The 23,256-nt window shown below is 38.8% G+C and overlaps 2 protein-coding genes across 2 annotated transcripts in view; one reads left to right on the top strand and one right to left on the bottom strand.

The window, feature by feature from the left end:
* Positions 1-12,479, bottom strand: part of PEX3 (peroxisomal biogenesis factor 3) — a 20,190-nt gene extending 7,711 nt beyond the window's left edge. The window contains exons 1-3 of the mRNA XM_057364826.1: positions 12,343-12,479; positions 4,877-5,008; positions 3,501-3,582 (exon numbers count right to left, since the gene is read on the bottom strand). Of these exons, the coding sequence (XP_057220809.1) occupies positions 3,501-3,582; positions 4,877-5,008; positions 12,343-12,415 (287 nt within the window). The 5' untranslated portion in view covers positions 12,416-12,479. The remainder of the gene's footprint in view (positions 1-3,500; positions 3,583-4,876; positions 5,009-12,342) is intronic.
* Positions 12,480-23,256, top strand: ADAT2 (adenosine deaminase tRNA specific 2). Its single transcript, XM_057364827.1, has 6 exons — positions 12,480-12,580; positions 12,760-12,864; positions 18,820-18,970; positions 19,515-19,621; positions 22,161-22,233; positions 22,349-23,256. Exons 1-6 carry the CDS (start codon positions 12,524-12,526, stop codon positions 22,432-22,434), a joined length of 579 nt encoding a protein of 192 aa, XP_057220810.1. The 5' UTR covers positions 12,480-12,523; the 3' UTR covers positions 22,435-23,256.

Here is a 23,256-nt window from a genome sequence, read left to right as displayed (position 1 = left end):
TCAGATCATATTCAGGTCTATATCTCATTCAAGAAAGGCCTTGCTCAAGAAAGCAGTATATAAACAACACACTATAAAGGCACATAAAAGATATTCAAACTATAATGTATAAAGGTAGCATTTCATGATGTCAATTACACACTTACATGATCARTTTTGAGTTACTACACTATGCAATGAGAAAAAGCCACTGATGGTACAAAGGGATCTTTTCTGGGGCCTTGACTCTTTATATATTTATAGCAGACTCAGTTCAGCAGGACTTCAATAAATGCCAGATCAGAATTTCTACATCCTGCTTTCTTGCAAGTTACCATTGCCTGATGTGTGTTTAAAGTTCATATTTCATCATCAAAAACCAAAGAGATCACAACCATCTGTGGAAAGTCTTGCACCATCCACACAAGTACGTGATCTTTTTTCTTTTGTTGAGGTATGTTCACTTTTTTTGACCTGACCAATTTGTAAAAGTTTACATTCTGCAGTCAAAAAAAGCAAGATTGTAGATTGCATAGATACACTTGAACTGCCCAAAGTACATTGCATATTTGTAACCACTAAGCAGAGGTARTCTTAGCAATACAGCAGCAGTAGCAGGAATAAGAACAAGCTAACCATCCAAAATTTTCACCAGCCATTCTCACCTRTTAAGCAGTAGCAGTAAAGAATGGCTACTGTTTGTCTGTTGTGGAAGACAGATTTATCATAAAAGTCATATACAGAAACATTTAGTAATTTCKTAGGATCATAATTAACACTTAAATATTTAGAGCCAAGAGACCAAATTAACCTATACTTTACAGTAACCTAGTTTATTTAAATAACCCCAAAGTCCAACACTTCTCACCAGAAATATGTCTCTTTACACAACAAAGTACACAACGTGCACTTTGGCATTAGTTTGAACATACTATGGCTTACATAAATGAAAAAAAATTATGTTCACCACTATCAAATAATGTGAAGAACTGATWTAATAAACTTAAGTCTACAACTCCAGAAAATAAAGAGACAGAATAAATAAAAAAGAGCTGTCAGAGATATAAGAAACCATGGCAAACACATAACCAATTTACACACTTTTTGCAAGCTACTTTATGCAAGTTTTGAAAGCTACGTTAAAGCAAAACAAAGGACTGTTTAAAAATACTGGAATATTTCTATACATAAAATACATAACGGGACTCAAAGCCATATTTGTTACTTATCAGGGGTAAGTTCTTCATGCAGACTGAAGAGATAAAGTGAAGTCAATATGGCAACATCAGCCAACTACATTTGCATCTATTACATCAAAACATTTTAGCTCAGGCTTACAGTTTCTCCTTACAACATAAGGCAGCAGCCAGATAACAGTTTAGGTCCGCAAGTATGAAGCCTAACAGTGGAAATGAATTTTTCAGTCKTCATCTCCTGCAATTTACTAAGACTCAGCTGCTACTCAGAACTCAACTTTTAGTTTATATTTWTTTATTTGGAAGATTATTACTTGCTATGGAAGCAAAGAGCAATGCAAACAAAAACCAGRGGTTTGGAATAAAGTGCTGAAGAGGTGGGAGACGTGCAACATCTGCAAAGCTACAGCAGCAGGCATCTCACCTTATCTTAYTTAATCACTTGGCTTTGAAAAGAGGACAAACAGAGCAACAACATCTGTGTTCTTGGGTGCTATTCCCTCTTCTAAAGTTTCTCTGAAAGTCTGAAGACTTCAACCTCCTTACACCCCTAGTGTAAAGGCCACTCCAAATTTRAGGAAGTGAATGGATTTTAAGTTAAAGGGGATTATGATCTGTAACATATGGTAACATAGATCCGTAACACGTAAAGCCACAACACAGATTATGTGAGAAAAATAATACATCTTCAGGGACATAAAGGAAGGTGTCTCCACATCTGCTCTTTTGTATATACAACAACAAAAGCACTCAACGGTCTGGAGCCTTTTGACTGATCTTCTCAAATGGTAGTGGAAAGCTAAGAAAATCTATACCTCCATACAYAGTAGAGCTTCTTCAAAGAATCACTTCAAAGTGGAGTGAGCCTTGATGGCTGATTCCACTATCTGTGCCTTCAAAGACCTTTCCCTACATTTCAGCTCAAAACTTTCAAGCATCTAGTTGAAAATTCCTCAGTGTAAATCAAAATAAGAAATATTAAGACTCAAATTCCACTGTAAGATACAATCTAAATGGTCATCCATGCTTACAGACTGTTGCATGTAAAAAGGATTAAAAAAAAAGTATTTGTTTTCATAAGTGCATATCAATATCAACAAAAAAAGTCTAATCTCTATTTTCACRCAGACTGCTGGAATTCAGCAGTGCATCAATGCACCACTAGACCRTTTACACTGGCCAAATAAATTAGAGACAGCAGGTATAGTTTGATAAAAGAGTGCTTGCTGCGGAAAACAAACTCAGGCATTATATGTCTTCACCACTGACCAAAGGATTACAAACTGTAGCAGACTATTTGCTGCACAGTCCAGATGGCATATCTGGTGATCCACAAGCTCTTTTGGTAATTCAGTGTAATTTTTTCATTGAATAAGAATTCTACTATGATAAATGTATTTATTCCATTAAAATGAACTTATTTCAATTCCTTGTTGTTTGGAGTAAATAATATTCAATAACAACTGCAATTTCTCAGATAGTTTACTATAAAAACATCATTCAGGTTGCAATTCCCCCTTTAAATCAGACTGCTCTGTTATGGAAGTTTTTGACCTGAAAAAAAACAGTGACTGAATATGCAACCTATTAAACGCTGGACAGCTGATGTTACAGCTGTATAAATAAACTAGGGGGAGGCAAACTAGAAAGACAGTCTASAGTGAATCACAAATCCTGTGTCAACTGTCTATGTAACACTTTTCCCTGTGCCATATGCCAAGCAATTTACATTTAAGGTATGCTATTATGAACTTTATGTATTTTAAAATAGGCTATTTTTTCCTGCAGTTGTAAGGAATTCCAAGGTGTTTTCTGACAAGGAAGTATTTCTGTTAATGTATGACATGTCTCTATTTGTTCTACTTCAAAAATAAAATAATAAAAAATACTTCTCACTGTTTGCATGCATTTGCAATCTCATCTTGGATACTTTCCACTACTACCCATGTTTGAACTTGGCAAGATTATATAAACATTTTTACAAACACAATATCAACAACTCACACAAAATATTCTGTCCGGTTTGAGAGGACTGCATCCTCTAAGTACTTTTACCTACCTATCTTATAACCATTTTGACAAAAACATGGATCTCATTGCAGCACCTTAAAGGAAGTATTATTTTCCTATAATTTTTGGAAAATGTCAGCCATACCTATCAAAATACATCTAATATGACAAAATATTCACATAGTGATTTCAAAATACTTCAATGACCCAATGGGACACTGAACCAAAATTCTGCATGCTCTCTATATTATATAATTTGAAAAAAAAACTTGCCATCAAAACAAGTGGAGTTTAACACAATTAAAACARTCTTACCTATTTTTAAGAAGAGATGTGAGACTCTCAGAGTTTAACTGATGCATTAAGGCATCCCTCAATGTTGGAAGCATTGACAGTACTGTTATTAAGAGAAAAAAAAAAAAAACAAAACCTGTCAACAACAAAAGATGCCATCACAAACCTATCCTCAGCTCACACTCAGTAGGTGCTGTAGGATGTACATGCCATTGCTCAACTGCCAAAGCTGCAAGGACAAGCAAAATAGGAACCCTTGGGAGTACTCAGAAGTGCAATAACCTGTGTGCCCCTCACGAGCTGGGGCACAAAGCTGCCTTTACATGACCATGGGGTTTTACTGGCTGGAGCTGCAAATGTGAACTCATCCTGCATATACATGCCTCCAGCTCCCCAGAAGAAAATCTCAGTTGGAAGCACAGCTGCATTTCTCCAACAGAGAAGACYTCAGGTTTGTTTTTTCAAACAAGAGAACTGGAGAAAGGTGTGTTATAATTGAGAGAAAACTAGTGGGGAAAAAAATCCCTTACTTTCAGACTGACGTCTGATCTACTACTATATGATGCGAACAAGAAATGGGAAACATGATAAATACTAAGAACAAAGTATGAAAAATCTTGTCAGGAATGCATGMTGCCTGACAGAAGATATTTTGTACAAAGAAGGGCAAAGAAAAACTTAGTCCTTGCAGCAAGATCAATCCCAGYGATAGAAAAGGGAAAAGATGAAAATTTAATACCAACTGGTCAGGGTAAACAGGTTGAACAGAAAGCACTTACAGCCACCCAAGAAGCCATTACAAATTTTAACAGAAAAAGAAAATGCTGCCTAATTTGTTTAATAAACAGTTTTGAATGGCTTTTATTTACAATGGCAAGGAATTTGTTAAACTCTACTCTGTCATCTCCTTTCCAAAAATTCTAAGACTGGTGCTGTAAGAAAAAGKACTTTCACTTTTTGCTCCCCAGCTAGTCAGGTACCTTTTAACTGTGCAGGAAAGTAATGGGCTGATGTGCTTCTTTTACTAACAATGTGCTCTAATGAATAAAATAGTCCTGCTRTAAATTCAGTATTGTTTGAATCTGAATGTTGCTTCACACCTTAATACCACATGCAGTTTAAGGCAAAAGRGTCCTGAAGTGACAAAAAAGTTGTAACCTGCATGTATACTTGTGTGCTTATTAATGGATAAGGGTTCAGATATCCCCTAAAATCCCTTCAATCCTCTGCTCTTCAGACTCTCTTCATTATGCAAAACAACTCTATTTATGCACCAGTATTTAATGAAGATTTTGAATTCACCTACATTTCTTATTCTTCTTCCATCCTGACAATATGTAGAATAAATCCCCAAATAATTCCCCCTATCAAGAACAGAAGCTATTACCTTATCTTACCTGTCATATTGCACGTCCTTTGATTACTTTCAAAATGGTACTGCCTTCGTGCTTGGGCGATGTACTCAGCTGCCTCTCGTTCTTGGATTTCTCTGATTTTCTTCTGCCCATATTTTCCCAGTAAATAGACTCCTGCAGAGAAATATCCATATTAGAAGGTGCTTTTAAAAAGGGAAAAAGGTTCCTGAACACCTTTCTTTGGTTTTAAAGCATAAGGGTGCATAGTGGGGTTTTTTTGGATATGGGGATCTTGAGTATTTTAATAACTATTGACAAAGGAATACTCAGAAAGAATGTTTTAATTAAAATGTCAAGGCTAATGACTTGAATCAGTAGAAGAAACTTTTCTGAGAAGAGGTATCTTGCCTTTCACAGAAGACATTTTTGGTACTACTTCAATGTGAATAACTAGTACTGAAGAGACTGAAACAAAAGAGAGGCAATGCAGGGTAACAAAAGCAAAAAATAGCAAAACAGAAATGCACAGGTCTAGGGACAGATGAAAATTTAAAATTTTTTAAAAGATGATGTTCTAAAATTAGCAAAAGTTAGAGATAAAACTCTAACTCATCACTTCATTCGGTCCTGAGGGAGAGCAGAGATAAGGGAGGAACAAACCCATGCAAAAAAGACAATTGTACAAGTTAAGTATCTTCTGTCTGTGTAGACAAATACTCTAATTACTGAAACTCCTCTGCACGAAGTCAGGTCCAAATCTGTCCACTCAATAACAGCACACAGAAGAAATCCAAATAACAAGTCAAGTTTTTTGGCTTTTTTTCCTCAAAGTACTTTCTAAAATCGTAAACACACAGTTTTCTTCAAAGTTTAATTTTCACCTTTAGAAGCCAATACTTGAAGAAATGAGGCATTTTGCTGAAAGAGGGAAGTTTCAAAGCTAATTTTATAAACCAAATCTACAAAAACTAAAAAAAAAGCAAAAAAAAAAAAAACAATCAAAACCAAAACAAACAAACCAACCCCACAAACAAACCCAAACCACCCAAGATTTTGAAGTCAGCTACATTTTTTTGGTTATTAAAACCTTCCAAAATATCCCCCTAAACTATCATCAATGTTTGAAAAGGSTTGTCAAATTTGTGCCTCAATGTCCACAGTTGTAAAATGCAGCTATTCATCTTTTCACACTGGCACTCTGTTTCCTCATAGGCAACTACAGGCCAAAGGAGTCTGAAACTTTCATTACAAAAAAAAAAAAAAGAGGAATGGGTGAGTTCCTCTCTCCCTTCAGTCTTTAGGCAGACTGACCATTTGCCATACGGAATATTCACTCCATTATATGCAAACATTGATATTATGGGCCCATACACAAAAATAGCAATTTGACCATTAAATTGTTAACCAAAATAAAACTTCACAATCAAGATTTTTTTCCTCCAAAATGTTATCAATTCCTGCCAAGAATGTCTATTTAGAATACAACTGTCAGGTTACTGATTTTTTTCAGCAAACATACTGAAATAGAAACCATTTTTTTAGCATTGGCRATCTATTCTTGAACACAAGATTTTTCCTATCATTTTACCACACCACACCACACTTTTGACATTACATTAACATATAGTAATTTGCCCAAATGACTACTTTTGTTCACTGTCCCTGCACCTCAAAATAAATCCTTTTAATTACAGGTTTTGTGGCAGAAAAACCACAAGTATAAAAAAAGACCCTTCCTGAATGCAGACAGGACATAAGCAGACATACAAACAGTTCAAGAAAAATCGTGTGCATGCCTGGGACTGATGTACTGGAGCAGCAGCAGCTTTGAGCTTGAGACAACTAATTGCTTAATATTCGATTTGTTCAGCGTGYGTGCCTACTCTGCCCTAAGAGCTGCTGTGTCCTGTGAGGGTACAAAGTTGCAGTAGCAGTCACCCCTGTTTAACAAGGAGTCTCCAGAAAAAAAACCACTTGTCTGAAAAAACAACACCAGCTACTACACTTCCCTTCCCTGAACTAAACTATAACTTTGACCCACTGCTAACAGATGTTGCTTAATCCAGGATTATCCTCTTCTTTGGAATGTGATGCATTAGAAGTTAACCAAGGTAAAAGTAGCACCTCCCACCCACCTTAAGCAGAACCAACAACATTGTTGTAAGCTTGAGGTTTGGTTGTCAGCAGCAGATTATCTGTTACCAACTGTATGGGCTGTAAGTGCTYCTAAGCTGCCTGGAGGACACAGCACTTCACTTGTGAAATTCAGGTCTCAGTTGTGAACTTCTGCCCACTACACTCGCTCCTGAAAACAGCAGTGGAGCTTCTGCAAGTCTCTGGCTTACAGGACATTTCACGGAGCTGCCAGCCTGGGAGTTGGTTTGCATGTGGGTTCACATTTTACTTTAGAAAAACCACGTGTATCTATATTAATATGCCACATTAACTCAGAAGATTTGACAATAATTAAGACTTCTAAGAAGGCCAGAATGAACACATCACACAAAAACATCATTGCATGCAGCTGAAAGCCACACTCAGAAACYGCCATAATGTCAAGTCAGCTAACAAACCTGTAAAAAACTAAGATGACATTTTAGAAGCCCCTGTTGTTATAAACATGCTAAATGAATATCAGCCTCTTACAATAATCAATRATAAACTCAGTTTCACCTCTCAGTACGGGGTAGGAAGTCTGCAAAAGGCTGGAGCTGCCAAGATTTTATTCATGTCTAATTACCTAAATTGTTGTATAGATGGAACTTCATACTGAATCTTAACCTTATGTTTCATACAAAACAAGGAATGAAGAAAATCCAGAAATAATGAGACTGCCCATTAGATAATTAATACATAAACTTTTTTCTATTTTCACCAAAATGTGAACTATACAAAAAACTATAGTCCCAACACACCTAATCTGGAGGGTTCAGAAACAGATGAGTGATAAAACCATCATCTGATGTCAGATCCTTTAAATACAGGAACCTCAGTAAGGATCTCAACTACAGTTCATACTCTTTTAAAGTTGATCTAGAAAGTGAAATGTACTTTATATTTTTTACTGGTCGTCTGTGCTGGAGTTGGCTGGGATAGARTTAATTTTCTTCATAGTAGCCAGTAACAGTGYTGGTAATAGAGATGTTTTTSTAATTGCTGAGCAGAGCTTACACAGAGTCAAGGCCTTTTCTGACCTAGCAGCAGGGAAGCTGGGGGGGTCACAAGGAGTTGGGAGGGGAGACAGCCRGGACAGCTGATCCCAAAAGAYCCAAGGGACATGCCACACCATAGCATGTCAYGCTCAGCAGTAAATTTAGGGGAGGAAATAGGGAGAGGGGGGAGCACTGTTCAAGGGCTGCTGGGCATTGGTCAGGCCTGATTCTCTCCCTTATCCCACCAGCAAGGGTGTGTGTGTGTGAGCAAGAGGCTCTGTGGTGCTTTAGTTGCCAGCTGGGGAGCATTCTGGGGTCTACAGCACCCACATCCTGTGGAAGCAATACTTTGATTTGACATAAATATGCTCTAATTTGTCTCAGTATCTCTTTGGCTACAGCACTGTACAGTCTCTTCCTATCTAAGTGTAAGGAATGCAAGTAGTTTACAAAGTCTGCAGGCTCTTACATGTTCATGCTAGTAGCCTCCAAGAGGTAGGATATTTCTCACATCACTAAGCTATGGCTTCCCTCTCCCTCAGCCCTTTCCGTTCTTCACAGGTGGAATGGAGGACAGAGCAGAAAAGTGGGATAGGTAATTAGGAGGCATCAAGTTTTCAGGAAACCTSTTTTACAGCCCTAAGTAACCTTTGTCCTCATTGCTATACTTACCTCAGAAAAAAAAAAAATTGGGAAATTTTCAGTTTTAAGAATTTTACTATGTAGAAATCATGCGGACACACAGAAGCCTGCACCCTTCCAGGATATGGACAGCTCCATAAGCTGTGGTTTGTCCTTCTGTTCAGGCAAGCCATGCATCAAGTGACATACAATTTTCCTGTTATGGTTGAAAACCATCTATAAAATACCCTTTAAAACTAAAGCGTTATTGTCTCAGCAACACTGAGTTCTACCAGAATGTATTTAATGCCCCTGTGCTTACTCACAAACTAAGCCAACTTTCTCTGCTAAGCAGAGAGATTTCTGAACTGAAATGCTTTTCCTGCAWGCCAAAGGTTGCAAAAGATGGAATTCAGCATTAATTAATTCACCMCTGAAATCAGAACCATGCATTGCAGACACACCCTGAGCTTGTTCTTCCACTGCAGCAACAATTTCAATGGTGAATCATTTTGTAATATCCACTGAAACCTACCTTGAATGCTGAGCACCAAGATAAAAACTACTTTAAMCAAACTATCCAGTAAGAGCACGTGAACCTAATATGTCCTTGTGGCTCCATCATGCTCTCTATCTCTCTCTACTTGGCATATTTCTAGTGAGTTTGACCCCAGACCACTAGATTTTGCTTGGTTGAAGAGATACATCTTTTCAGTGTGCAGTGTATTTTATATTGTTAAAAAAACAAGCTCTTAAGAAAGGGTTTGCACAGGGTCTTTGCTCAGTTGAGGCTTTTGCAACCCTGCTCTATGGTTAAGGGGAAGTTACATATGTTTTTCTCTTGCTTTTCCCCTCAATTTGAGCTCTTATTTTGTGAGATTTGTATCTTCATAAGCAGTAAAATCTGTTGTAGTGTTGGTATTGAGAGAAATTACACAAAGAATGACAGCCATGGATAACMCACATGGAATCCACCCCAGTAAAGAGAAGAAAAGCTACCAACCAACTCTGATTTTAGCAGAGTAATTCTTTAGTAACACAACACTGATACAATACTGTATCAGTAATAAGGTAGAAACTCTTCTGTACTGTCTAATGAATCATTAAACATTCACATTAATCTCTGACCATGCGCCAGTTAAAGGCTTAAAATCATTCTATCTTGTAATGTTCTATTTTCCTTGTTATACCCTCCTTCCTGGAAAATGCACCTGCAGCTTTAAAAAAAACACCAGCGAGATGAAGATTCCAGACTTTGCTATTAAATCACCAGATTTTGATGCTTTTCCTAAATAATTTAGCCACTTCCAAACATTCTGTCTTCAAGAAAAAGCAGTGTGTAAAGCTGCATTCTACCTTTCAAGATTTGGCAGTACTTTCTGGGGAGTCCACCCCAGATCTCAGAGTTCTGATTCACTGATGGTCGCATTACCATAGTAGAGTTATTTTAAGGTCTGATCCACAACTATGTAGTGATGACCAAAGCACTTAAGATTCAGCTGCTGAACAACTACAAAGCTCCACTCTGCAGTAAATCACTCCATTTCCATGGCTGCCTGGAAATACCATGGTGCAAAGTTGTGACTGGTGGCAGCTAACAATGCTCACCTGCTTGTGGAAGTTCTAATTTACTTCAGTCTCAAATACAAAAAAAAGCAATTCTCTAGAGAGTCCTCAAATACTACATAGCCTGAAGATATAGATAATTGATCCACACTGYAGAAAATGACAGCATAGTTTAATATTATTAGTCAGAAGTTGAAATGCTTGTTAGAGGAGGAGCATCTTGGATTTTTTTTTTGTTTTGTTTGGTAATTCTTTAAATGACTTTATTTTAGTCAATTATTATTATTTTAAGCACACTTCAGTCAGTAGCATTTTAGTGAAAGTGACACTGAGCTGYATATAAACAACACCAATCATAAGGAAAAAACTGCAAATTCAGTTAGGTTGGTTTGCAAGCTAGCAGAAGGCTGTGTATACATTAAGAATTTAAGATTTCAGGCTACAAGGACTACTAGAACTACAAGCTACCAGTTACCAGCTTTCACACTTGGGAACTGATCCATCTTTACTTGTTGAAACTGGGATGAGTGATTTTTTTACTATTCCCATTTGTCCACCCACCACTCTCACACAGACAGTTGAAGGGAAGGGGAACATTTCCAGGTGACAGCCTGATGTATTAACGTAAATCTGTTTACCTAACATGGTGGGCTGCAAGCGTGGCRGTAAACATGACAGCATGCTGTACTCACAGAGTCACAAAACCCACAGGTGAGGGGATGAACTGGAGGAGCAGCCCAACAAGCACTGCAATAACCATCACCCAACCTATTATCATGGATTAATTRGCACTCTTCGGAAAAACGCAGAAGGAATTAATGATGAAAGAATACAGACAACACAAGAACCAAGGCAAACCAGAAGTAAATGTAATTTGCCTTCACAGGGGACCTCACCTGTACATATGACAAAACACAYTAAAAAAACCCTGTTAGCCCTCAGAACATTCAACTGGCCAGGCAAGTTCCAGCTCTGTGTCATTTACATCAGATGCAAACACATCTGATAACTGAGTGTGCAGAGACATGTGTACTTTGAGGAGTATTTAATCTTCAGCCTCACAGTTACGGACTTTATCATTAAACAGACAGAGTCAATGTGCTCTTTTAAATCCATCTAAACAACCCTACAATAACTCCAAGGAAAGGTGCAGCTYACTAGACCACAACCACCCTAAGGGTAAAACAAGAGCCTTAAGGGAGAAAGAAGCCCTTGAATAATTAACAGAAATCCTCTCCATGAAAGTTTGGCATCTGCAACTAATCTATATYGTCCAGAGAAGGGCAAYGAAGCTGYTGAAGGGCCCAGAGCAYATGTCCTATAAAGAGTGGCTGGCTGAAGGAACTTGGGGTGTTTAGCCTGGGTTAAAGGAGGCTCAGGGGGACCCTTATCACTCTTTACAAATACCTGAGACTGTAGCTAGGTGGGGGTCGGCCTCTCCTCCCAGGCAATCAGTGACACGACAAGAACACAGAGTCTTAATGTGCSCCMGGGGAAGTTCAGGTTGGACATTWGAAGGAATTTCATTACAAAAAGGGTAATCAGACATTGGAATGGATTGCCAGGGAGTGGTAGAGTCACCGCCTCTAAGGTGAGGTTTTTAAGAAAAGGCTGGATATGGCACTGARTGCYATGRTCTAATTGGCACGGCRGTGCACGGCCATAGGTTAGASTCGATGATCTCTTTTCCAACCTAATTGATTCTGTGACATTTGACGATTCACTTCAACGCACAAGTCGCATAGGAAAGTGGAAATTTTCAGACTCCATCCTAAAAACAACACGTGTCACCCACGCTTTGCGCGCTTAAACGTTGTTTCAAAGCAACGCGATCACCAGCCGTAAGAGCAACCCCGTCTTTTAGGGCTTAAGGAACGACGTGCAGATTCCCCTCCCTGCCTCGGGGGAAAGTCCTGCCGGCTCCCGGGCTGTGCCAGCGGCGGACGGTGGGAGCATTTCGGTGTCACCAGCCGGGCACAGGGGCACGGCCCGGGGGCACAGAGCCTTTCCAGCCAGCCTGGGACCCGCCTGCCCACGGGGGGCTCGTGGGGCCGGTGCTGCTCCGAGGGGCCCTTCCCGGCCGGAGCCRGGAGCGCTCTGCGGGGAGGCCCCACGGCCGGCGCCTCATCCCCCCGGATTATCGCCCCCGYCCCTCGACCGGGCACTCACCGCCAAGGAATGTGCCGAGGACGAGGCATTTCTTCTTGTGCCGCTTAAGGAAACTCCAGAGCGACCGGAGCATCCTGCGCGCCCGGCCCGGCCCGGCCGCCCCTCGGATCGCGGCGGCGGAAGGGGCGGAGGCGGCGGCGGCACCGCCCGCAGTGCCCCGGAAACAGCGGCCGGGCCCGGCATGGCGGAGGGGGAGGAGGCGGCCGTGCTGGCCTGGATGGACCAGGCCCTCGACGTGGTCAGTGCGGGCCGGGGCTSCCCCTGTGCCGCGGGGAAGCCTCGGGGAGCGCCGGGGCCCTCAGGGCAGCGGTGAGGGGCGGGGACATGGGGGCGGCGGGAGCCTGTCCGCTCCTCTCGCTACTGTAACGCTGTCCTGTGCCTCTCACGAATGAATCAATCTGTCTGTCTGTCCCGCAGGCTAAAGAGGCGCTGGAGAAAGGGGAGGTTCCCGTGGGCTGCCTGCTGGTCTACAACGGCGAGGTCATAGGCAGGGGCAGGAACGAGGTCAACGAGACGAAGAATGTGAGTTGAGGTGCGCCCGGGGACTCCGCGGCTTTGCCACCACTGCTCTGCCCCGCGCTTCTCCTATTGCTGTATGTCAAACATTAAAATCACCTGGGAGTTAGGAGCGAGAAAAAAGTGACCTGTGCAACCTTTGCTGATGAAGTTCTGCCCACAGGTCACTTGGTTACTGAACAAAAATATATTGCCTATAAATTTTAGCCTGTTGCAACTTTCACCATCAAATTAGATATAGGATGTGATGCTGAGAGACCCCATTAATGCCAACAGGGGTTTTGTACAACTGGAAGTTTTGTGTAAATTAATCTGATTRCAGGATCTGGATGTCATTTATACTGGATGTCTCAAATCTGAAAACATAATAAAAAYTGAAACTGAATCTTTTAAGCTCAAAAATGTAACAGTAACGATGAATCATCATACTAATTTGTTCTGCAGGACAATCTGTAATTAAGATAAATAATAATCTGTATTAAATAATTATTAAATTATTTAATTAAATAATAAATAATTATTAAATTAAATAATCTGTATTAAGAGGATTGTAATACAGCTCTAAGAAAGCCAGATGACAAAAGTTAGGTATCTCATGTTACATTGTAAACACTGTGGGTAAGCAGACACTTCTTGGGACATTGATGCCAGAGAATATTGTGTAAAAATTACATGTTAATAAAGAGGGAGAACATAACTGACARCACTGATAACAAAATTAGAACTTAWAATATCAGGGAAGCTTTCAGGTATTTTTGGTGTCAGGGTTGTCTGAAGGTACATGCAAGYAGCCTGATTTTAAAAAACTTAGCTGGGTTTTGGAAACAGTAATTTGTTAATATCTTTGAAAGCCAAGCTTTTTTTGAATTGCTATTTAGCTCAAGTTTCAGTTCTTTTGTGACTTCATTTTCATAAATGTTTATATTCTAGTGATTGGAAATGCTGGGTACTTAGTGCTTYTAAATTTTTTATCAGATACTTAATTGCTCCATCTAAAAGAAAATGTAAGCTTGAAGTAAGTACTTGTTGTGAAATGTGAATGCAGGAAATTGTTTTCAGTTTTCTCCTAGTGATTTCTGGCATTATTTAGGGATCATCCTGGGAAAGAAAAACAAGCCTCTTGAACCACTGAGGCAGTTCCAGCAGACATCATAAATGTCAAGGTCTGTTTAAAAACTAATTTCTTGTCCCGCCTTCTATTGGAGGACTTCTCCTGAAAATCATTCCTCAGACAGCTAAAAAATGTCTGGTTTTCAGTTTCAGACTTTTTATGTTCTCTTTATATCTCCCTGTTCTTGTGCCAGCATCATCCATTTTTTACATAGCTTGAATGTATTTAAAGTCTTATTCCTTTTTGGCTTTTGTTTTTCCCAAGCCAACTGTTTAATTTACTCTTAGAAGACAGGCTTACTTTCTGTGTTCATTATAATATCTCTTTTATGTAGCCATTTCAGCTTTGATTAATCTTTCTTGAATTCACGTTACCAGAACTCTATACTTTATTCCAGGTGGACTTGTGCTTTGTTTGATAACAAAAATACTTTTCATTCTCCCTGGAAGAAAGTCCATCTGTCTTTTCTGGAGCTTCCTTGGTCTTTTATGCTGTTTTGTAATCCTACATTTGTTATTTTGAAAGGTTTTTTACTCCCATCTACACCTCTTGAGTGACATTCTGACCCTGTCACTTCTCATTATGTCTTTCATCATACAAAAGACATCATCAGGTGTTTTCTTGTAGGTGTTTTTTTCCAGTTAATGCCAGTGACACAACTGAAAACTTTTAAGCAAAATGATCTTTGCATGTCTTTGCTAATTAGTTCCCTCTGGACAAATATTTCCCCGTCAATGCARTGTCTCTTCTTTTCTTGCTCACCTTACATTTCTTATGCTAGGCTGTTTTMCCCACTCACAATAATTTCACAGGTTGTGCTGTACCACATCCATTGTAGATGTCCAGAAAGACTGGTGTTTCTCTTGCCTAGGGAACACATTCGTCAAAGAAAGTTACTAGGTWAATTTAGTGTCAGCAATCTTACTGTGTTTTTGTTTCATTTGCCTTTTGTAAGGACTAATCCTTAYAATACCACCTTCAAAGTTTGTTATCTTGCCTGTTTTTCTATTGATCTATAGGTGCCACGATTGTGTGACACCTGCCCTTGCTGTTCTTCATTACAGGGACTGTGTGCTCTGATAGATCTCAGTTATGCAATACTCTACCTTGATGCATTAAAAGGTTGCAATGAGACTGGCGCCCGCATGCATTTTTTCTTGAGTTCTTGAAAATTTTTTTATATCAACTCATGGGTTTGCTCCTCATCCCTCTTCCATGCCCTAGGCAATTTTTTAATTTTAAAGGCCTAACTCTCTATCTCACAGATGCTCTCATTTGTGCTTTCTTGCTCTTACTCAGCCTTTCAACAACATTTTCTGCATAATTTTTTATTGAAAATGCAAATCATTAGTTTTCTTTTGGAATAATACTATAATCATATTTGAGCCTCATCTCAAGGTCACTGTAGTAGCATTAACTCTATTTTCACATGTTTTCTGTCCAGCTATTTTTATTTTTTGTGACATTTGTTTTGCAAATTGACATTCTGTATTTCTTCCTTTAGTTTTTGCTTTCTGACCTCCAAAATGCAGCTTTATTACATASTGACTTTTTTAATTTCTTGAAAACTTTCTTCTTGCTTTGAAAAAGCAATCATTTATCCAGTTAGTCCTTCCTTGCAATTCTTGCCTTTGGTCAGGAATCAACTTGCCTCAGACCTTGTGTCAAATAAATTCTGTCTGCTYCTTAAGCAGGTCCCTGCATCCTCTGATATAACGGGCTGAAGTTAGGAGCTGCTGAAGTTAGGAGTGTCTTCTTTATTCACTCTTTTATTATGATCSTAAACTGCTTATTTGGGCAAAAAGATTTAGTTGCCAAAAACACTCCAGTGTTTTCAGGCTGTCTYCTGTCACCCTGCATACTTTGTTTTTGCCCACCATGTCCACAGCAGAACACATTAATGTCTGAGATACTGCTGCTTACTCCATGGAAGTTATTTGCAAAATTATTGATCATTGCATTCTTCTGAGAGATGTTGCTTTTGGGAGAAGGGAGTTTATATGCCACTGTGTTGGTGTTATTTTATTTTTTAGGAGCATGGCTGTGGCATCAGCATTTCAAAATGGTTAGACATGACATTACTTATCTTCATTGGGCAACAGTGCAACAAATGTGTGTGTAAGACATYGATTTTCAACAGCCTGGTGATTCATTCACATGCTTGTGCCAGTGCTGTGTTCCCTCTGGCAGCTCCCACACTTGCTTGTTCACAGTCTTGCTTCAAACCAGTCTGAAAATTGTCTCCCTTACAGCATATGTGACCCTTCACAGCTAGAAATGTTTTTTCTGCATCTTTGTTCCCACGTGTGATACAATCATTCACTTCCCAGTAAAATGYTCTCTGTCTTAGGTCATTTGTTGATACACACAAACATCTCCTCTTTGTGTCCTTTTGGGTCCTTGTAGCACATGTCTTGCAGGCACAGTATGTGATAATTGAAAATGAAGWATTGTTTGTGTAGTGAAACTGCAGTATAACACAGAACTTTGAACTTTGGCCCCCTTTACTTTCACTTGTTACTTATGGTCTAAAATTTAGAAAGTAAGCTTTTTAGGGCAGTGATGCTATCTATTTATAGTCTGTGAAACATTTGCTATGGTTTGGGGCACTGTCAAGTCTTTTACCCCACCGAGTCAGCTTCAACTGATTTTTCCTTGGTACACCATTTGGCACTCTAACAATTCTCATTTTCTCTTGCTGCTCTTAACCTGCTTTTGTTTTCTTGGCTTTAAAATAGTGTATAATACTTGGCAAATTAATTATGAATTTAGTCAGTGATTCAAAATCATAATAATCCCTCTTGTATGTTGTTTTACAYGCAGCAAGTCAAAAAAAGGCTATCTAGTCATAGCATAATATGAAACAAAATCTTCAGACCTAGAAGATCAGCTTTCCCCTCATATTTTGACTTTAAGAGGAACCTTTAACAGGTGTGTAAGGAGGGAGCTCAAGAAACAAGAAGGGAATGGTATAAATCTTCCTCTYGCATATCCTTTCCACTTCTGAAAGTGAATAGCTTAGGGACTTCCAGAGTCCAAGACTGTATCTGGGTTATTATTGCTGATAGCTGTCTGTGTACATATCCTCCATGAATTTGTCTAAACCTTTCTTGAACTCATTTATGTTTTTGGCTTCCATAGCATCCTGTGGCAATGAGTTTCACAATTTAATTAAGTGCTTTGTGAAAGAATACTTCCTTTTGTTTGTTTTATATCTGCTGCCTGATAATTTCATTGGGTGCTCACTTGTTATGAGAAATAATAAATCACARTTATAACTGTGTTTCTTTCATATTYTTCTTGATTCTTTTAAAAACTTCTACTGTAGTCATCTTAACTTGGAAAACTAATGACTGTGTCTGGTGAGTTAAGAGCCACAGTCTAATTAGTCTCTAAAAGGAGACTGTTCAGTAATCCTTGGATAATCCTTTCTCACCCTGGGGTGTATTTGTTCTGGTGTTGCCATGTCTCAATGACATGAGATGACCAGACTGGTGTGTGTTACTTAAGATCTGGGTACACTGGTGTGTGTGTGTGTATATATATATATATATATGTATGTGTATATATATATATATATATGTATGTGTGTGTGTATATATATATATATATATATATATTAGAGTAATCTCTTTTGTGTAGCTATCTTCTATTACTTCAGAAGCGGGTATCACCTGCAGCAGCTGCAGGGCCTTTCTAGAAGTTTTAAAACATTTTTGAACAGTATTAAACGTAACAGTAATTTATGAGTCCTTTGCCATGTATTGTAGAGCATCTCACTATTATCACCACAGATCTTCACAGTGCTAAAATATTAATTGAAGTTCATGTTTAGAGAGGAAGTTATCTAAGGTCACACAAAGGCATGTGAAGCAGAGATACAAGTATAATTTGGGTTGATTCAGTCTTAGTCTGATACCTGTGTCGAAGGCATCCTTTTTTTTTTTCCAGAATAGATAGAAAAGGAAAATACTGCCAGTCTTACTTCAAGCAAGTATTAGGCTCCTGCTGGAGAGTCCTTTTGTAACTAGTACTTTCTGATATTTTTGTTGTGACATTTCACTGCCATAGCAGTAGTGGGACATTACTGGTTGTTTTGGTCTCTCTGCAATTGAAATCAACACTTTTTTGGTTTTGTGCCATAGATACTCAGACACTAATCGTTCAGGTATCTTGGATAAAAGAAAAGAGAAATTGATATTCTTCTGTCTTTTTGTRATCAGTCATATGCTGCAATTGTTGCCTGTTACTTTAGGTACTTACTGTACATGTATGTATTCCCAGGCAGCATTAAACCTGAGGCAAACTGAAAATGTGTGTACAAAGCATGCCAGGCAGTTGCAGAAATATACTGATATTATTGCATATTCATGGTGTGTTCATTCCCTTTGAGCACAGTAACATTCTCAGAGGGAGGAAGAGGTACCAGTGAGGAGCCCTTTGTTAATATTTCCAGAGAAAGTAATGCAGCCTGTATTCTTGCTCTTGGAAGTACAGTGGGCTATGGACTAYATCAGCTGTGCCAGTGGGCTTTGTGTGTCCCTTAAGCCTCAAGCAGAGCTTTCATGTCTTGCCTCACTGTGCCGGCATGACTGAGAAAGGAGAACTTCTGAGCATGCTCCTCTGCCTAAGAAAGAGTAGAAGCAAAAAATGGCACTTGTGGATCATGTGYGCTGCACACAAGAGGTTAAGGTTGCATATGTTCTTTCTTGGGCTGAATATTTCTTCTGCAAGTCTGGGCAGCATGAAATGTATTTTGCAATTTGAAGTAGCAAAGAGCATTACATTACTTYTACAACAAAAGCAAATAAATGCAAACCTTTAAGAAAATACTTATTTTTATTTCCTAGGCTACTCGACATGCAGAAATGGTGGCAATCGACCAGGTCCTTGACTGGTGCAAGCAACACAACAGGGATTATAAGGAAGTGTTTCCACAGCTGGTGTTGTACGTAACTGTGGARCCCTGTATCATGTGTGCAGCTGCTGTGCGCTTGATGAGTATCCTTTCATGCTTACTCACACTGGGAAACTCTGTGTGGAACCATTACTCTTTTGGCAGTGAGCCCACAAAGAAGGGCGTGACAGTGTCAGGGAAAGCCACAAAGGGTGGTTTGGGGGCCTGGGCCCACCTCCATGGTGTATAGGGAGAGACTCAAGAATTAAAGAGATACAGTGCAGYTAGGACAAACGACTGCTTCTCTTAGAGATTAAAAATACATTTTAGAGATGTCTGTTAGTATGTAATATGAGCTAAGTGCAGTTCAGTGTTCAATTTTGAATGTTGTATTGATCAGTAAACCATGCCTTTGCATACCCGTGCTTTGAGATTCATGCTTCTCTTTTTCTGAGGAAGGCTGGATGTGCATCTTCAGCAATACATCTATAATTCAAAAGTAAGTTCTGATTTTATGAGGGAGGAATTGTAGCTCAGACTAATTTCATTTGAAAAGTACAAGGACATTTGAGGACATTTAATGACTGCCTAAATCAGACTTGTGTACTTCATGCTTGTTTTTCACTTAATACCTTGACTCACTCCCATAAATTCCACGGGTCGTATATGGCTGTCGAAATGAGCGATTTGGAGGCTGTGGCTCAGTTTTGAGCATCTCGTCTGATGATATGGTGGACTCAGGAGACCCATTTGAAGTAAGCTGTAAAATGTTTCCCKTTATTTTCCAGCTAGGGTTCTGTGCCAGGCTTTCTTACCAGGCTTTGAGAATGTTATGCATCACTGTAAGAGGATGCAGATGGAAGATGGTCAAAGTCAAGTAAACATGGCTTAATAAGAAAATRATGCAAAAAATAATAAGGTCCTTAAAGAAAAGAAAATTGAGGAAAAGTCTGAGAAAAAGTCAGTTGAGGAAAAGTCTGAAAATTGAGGAAAAAATTTAAGAGGATTGTCTTGGGGTGATTTTATGATAACACTATATTCCCCTATCATCTGCWTTATGCCCAGAAATGGGTCTTGAAGCTCGAAGGTGAGTCTGGGGGAGGGGTGGGAGCCAGAAGAGCAGGCTTTGTTCAAAGCCCACTCCCGTGTGCTCGGGATTGCAGTGCGGACAGTTATKCTTCTGCTTTTAGCTACCTTGGTTTTTGTTAGTCTAGGCAACAAGTTTCTTTCCCTGGACTCCAGTAGCCATTTTTTGGCAGCTTCTGTTGTTTCTTCTGGGACTGTTCAGCTTGCCTTTTGCTCCAAATCACACCATCAGCAGGCACTGGTTGGCTCGGACTGGTGGGAAGCCGTGGGGGCACCCCATCATGGCCCAGATCTCAGGAGAAGCTGGACCAATGAAAGAAAGGACTCTAAATCCACCARCTTYTCCTGCTACAAAGAGGAGACCARCATCAGAGAATTCACTAGGCTCCTGTCTGTTTTTTTCCTTTTCCCAAGTGGCTACCTGGGCTCTTCTTCCTCCCCTGAGACAAAGCCATCTGCCATTTTGTTTTCCCCAGGCAATTTGGGTTTGTTYKKYYKKSKRTGGRTGCATGYRTRTGTGTGTGTGTGTGTGTGTGTAGGTAACGGTCTGAACGTTCAATATCCAAGAGTTATTATTTTTTTTCCCCATGCACTGTGGGCTCCTTGTTTGTTAGATACACAGGGTTTTTTCCACTTTCATCCAAAAAATTTATTTTGTGTTGGTGGGAAGGGATTGCTGTAATCTCTTTTTGTAAGAGGAAATGTTCATTCCAGAGCATTTTCTCTAAAAATTGTTTCGAAAACAAGACAAGGATGTATCAAATGGTAAGGGAAATAATTATGTTTGTGGAACAAGGGAAGAATTAAATATATCTAAAATGTGTGCAATACTTAGAACAGTAAGTATGTGCTGCAGGAAGAGATGAGGGAAAATTATTTTAAACTGCAGAATATACAAACACTTAATCAATAAAGATCAAGTAACAACAACTTACAAAATTATTGGGTTTTAGCTGAGCCACTGGAAATTATTGTATTTTTGCTTTCAGTCTGTGTTCTTATGAGGTAAAATGTATTAGCTTAGACTTATTTCATGTAGTTAAAATGCCRAAATAAATCTGAACTGCAAAAGTAGCAGAGGAAATTCAGTTTCGGTATCAGRAAACTTTCTGATTAGGAGGGATGCTGAAAGACTGAAAAATGTCTGGGCGTTGAGGCATCAAATGATTGAAGCATCTTTGTCATGTGAGAAAGGGTGGACAAGCATTCAGTGGAGGTACAATGTATAAAAATCTGGGTACTTTGTAGCGTGATGCTACTACACTTTTGTATGCATACGTACATGTAGAGGGTATTTATAGCATTTTATTTGWTACATTATACATGCAATGATTAGGGTTCCTGGGGCTCTTTTCCACACTTCACATTAATGATTTAATGAATGTGAAAAACAAGTAATGTCTTTAAGCATTGTAAATAAGAACTGAAGGCTCAAGGCTCAAAGAATTCCAGTCAGTAAGGCAATGATGTTTGGCACTCCAGTGTAAACATATTAGGCATCTTTCTCTCAGGGTGTCAGTGAGACTAACATCTGAATTAATTGGTATAGTCAGTACTGGAAGAGTGTTCATTTGCTAACATTGGCATGTGGTATTTAACTTTTTATATGTTCAGAAGGAGGAAAGGAGAAAGCTCTTGATACTATGAATCCTTTATTTGTGTAGGCAACTACAGTGGGATGTATAAGAGTAGCTAATTATTTTCTAGTATGAGTGGAGATTGGTTTAGTGTAAGTGACATTTAAATGCTTTGTCATTAGTTATCAATGCCTGGAAAAGTATTTTAGAAGGACCAAAAAGATCTGAAAGGAATAAAGAATGGATATATGGATTAGTTGTTTTCTGTCAGGAATCTCATCTACAAAAACGTAAATGTATGCCTCTTATGTTTCCAAATGCTTGATGAGTATGAGAGGTTGGAAACACATTAATTAGAAAGAAGTTGTTGATTGCWTAAAAATTGTACATAATTTACTAAAAAATTTTGTTTTGCCTAACTGTAAGTTAWTAGGGAAATTACTTACTCTACTAAGCCTCAACATAGTATTTTTCAAGTGTATTAGGTATTAAACCTCAAGGAGATTTTTTTTTTTGACCCCTAAGTTGACAGTACARTTGTTTAAAATTATTCTGTACTCAAGACATTATTGTGAAGCATGGCATATGTTATTCTCAGATGTGCTYACTAACATCATTCTAATTTGAACAGTGCTCTTCTGGCTATCGTGCTGAAGAAGCAGTGGAATTGCTAAAAGCTTTCTACAGACAAGAAAATCCCAATGGTAGGTTTTACATTAATGCGTCCATTTTGATCCCAACCTAATTTAAAAGAATGTTGGCACTGGTATGACTGTAATTCTCTTCTGATGATTCTTCTCCTTTMCTGTTTCTTGGCAGCCCCAAAATCAAAAGTGCGGAAAAAGGATCGTCGTCAGCAGCCCTACACTGATGGGAAACAGAAACTTACCAAAAATGATACGTGAAGGTTTCTTCAGCATTCTACTTTTTAAAAATGTGCAGTTCAACCAAACTATGTTTAGTTTTCTGTACAGTTTTTACTAATATACTTAGTACCTTCTCCTGTGTTTCTGTGTTTATGATTTCTTGTTATCATGACAAAACAAAAGAATAAATGGGTGTTTCTTAGAAAGAGGAGAATTTATAGTTCAAGACCACTCGTTTACAGACACACAGATCCATTAAAATGATGTTTTTGTACAGCACATTCTAGAATATTTTTTTCTTCTGTCTGTGGAGAAGCATCTTGCTTTTCAACAGCAAATGTTTGCTTAGGCAAGTCAGTAAACTCTCTTGAAAGGTTACATTTGTAAGTACTTGACAGTCCATGTGTGTATATTTATTCAAAAGGCATATAAAGGAATTGTACAGTCCTTGGAGACTTAAAACCATTGTAAGTGTTTCTTCCCTTTTTTTTTTGCACTCTCTCTAGCCAAATTTTCAGACGTGATTTCTGAAAGTCACACAGCTGTGCAGACAGGGCCATAGGCACCATCACGTCCCAGTTTGTGTATGCTATTGCTTGATAAGGATAAGCAAACATCACTTGGCTGCACAGCACCTTCATACAAAGTTGTGGAGAAACTTTCCAAAGYTCTCATTAGACTGTCCACTCCTCTTGTGTATGCTAGGGTAAGAAGTACTTCATTTTTAAAAATCCTCTAAGAAGTTGAARCTGTTTTCAGGTACCAAATTATAGTAACTGAGATGGGCAAATACAAGTGAAAACMTAGAAATTAAGGTGGCAATAAGATGAATAAAATATATTTAAGGTTTTTATCTTTTCA

Source organism: Malurus melanocephalus, unplaced genomic scaffold, assembly GCF_030028575.1.
Source record: "Malurus melanocephalus ecotype Western Australia unplaced genomic scaffold, MMel_1.1 scaffold_43, whole genome shotgun sequence".
NCBI classification, from domain to species: domain Eukaryota; kingdom Metazoa; phylum Chordata; class Aves; order Passeriformes; family Maluridae; genus Malurus; species Malurus melanocephalus.
The sequence above is the reverse complement of the archived record's forward strand: the minus strand, read 5'-3'. Positions and strand labels throughout refer to the sequence as shown.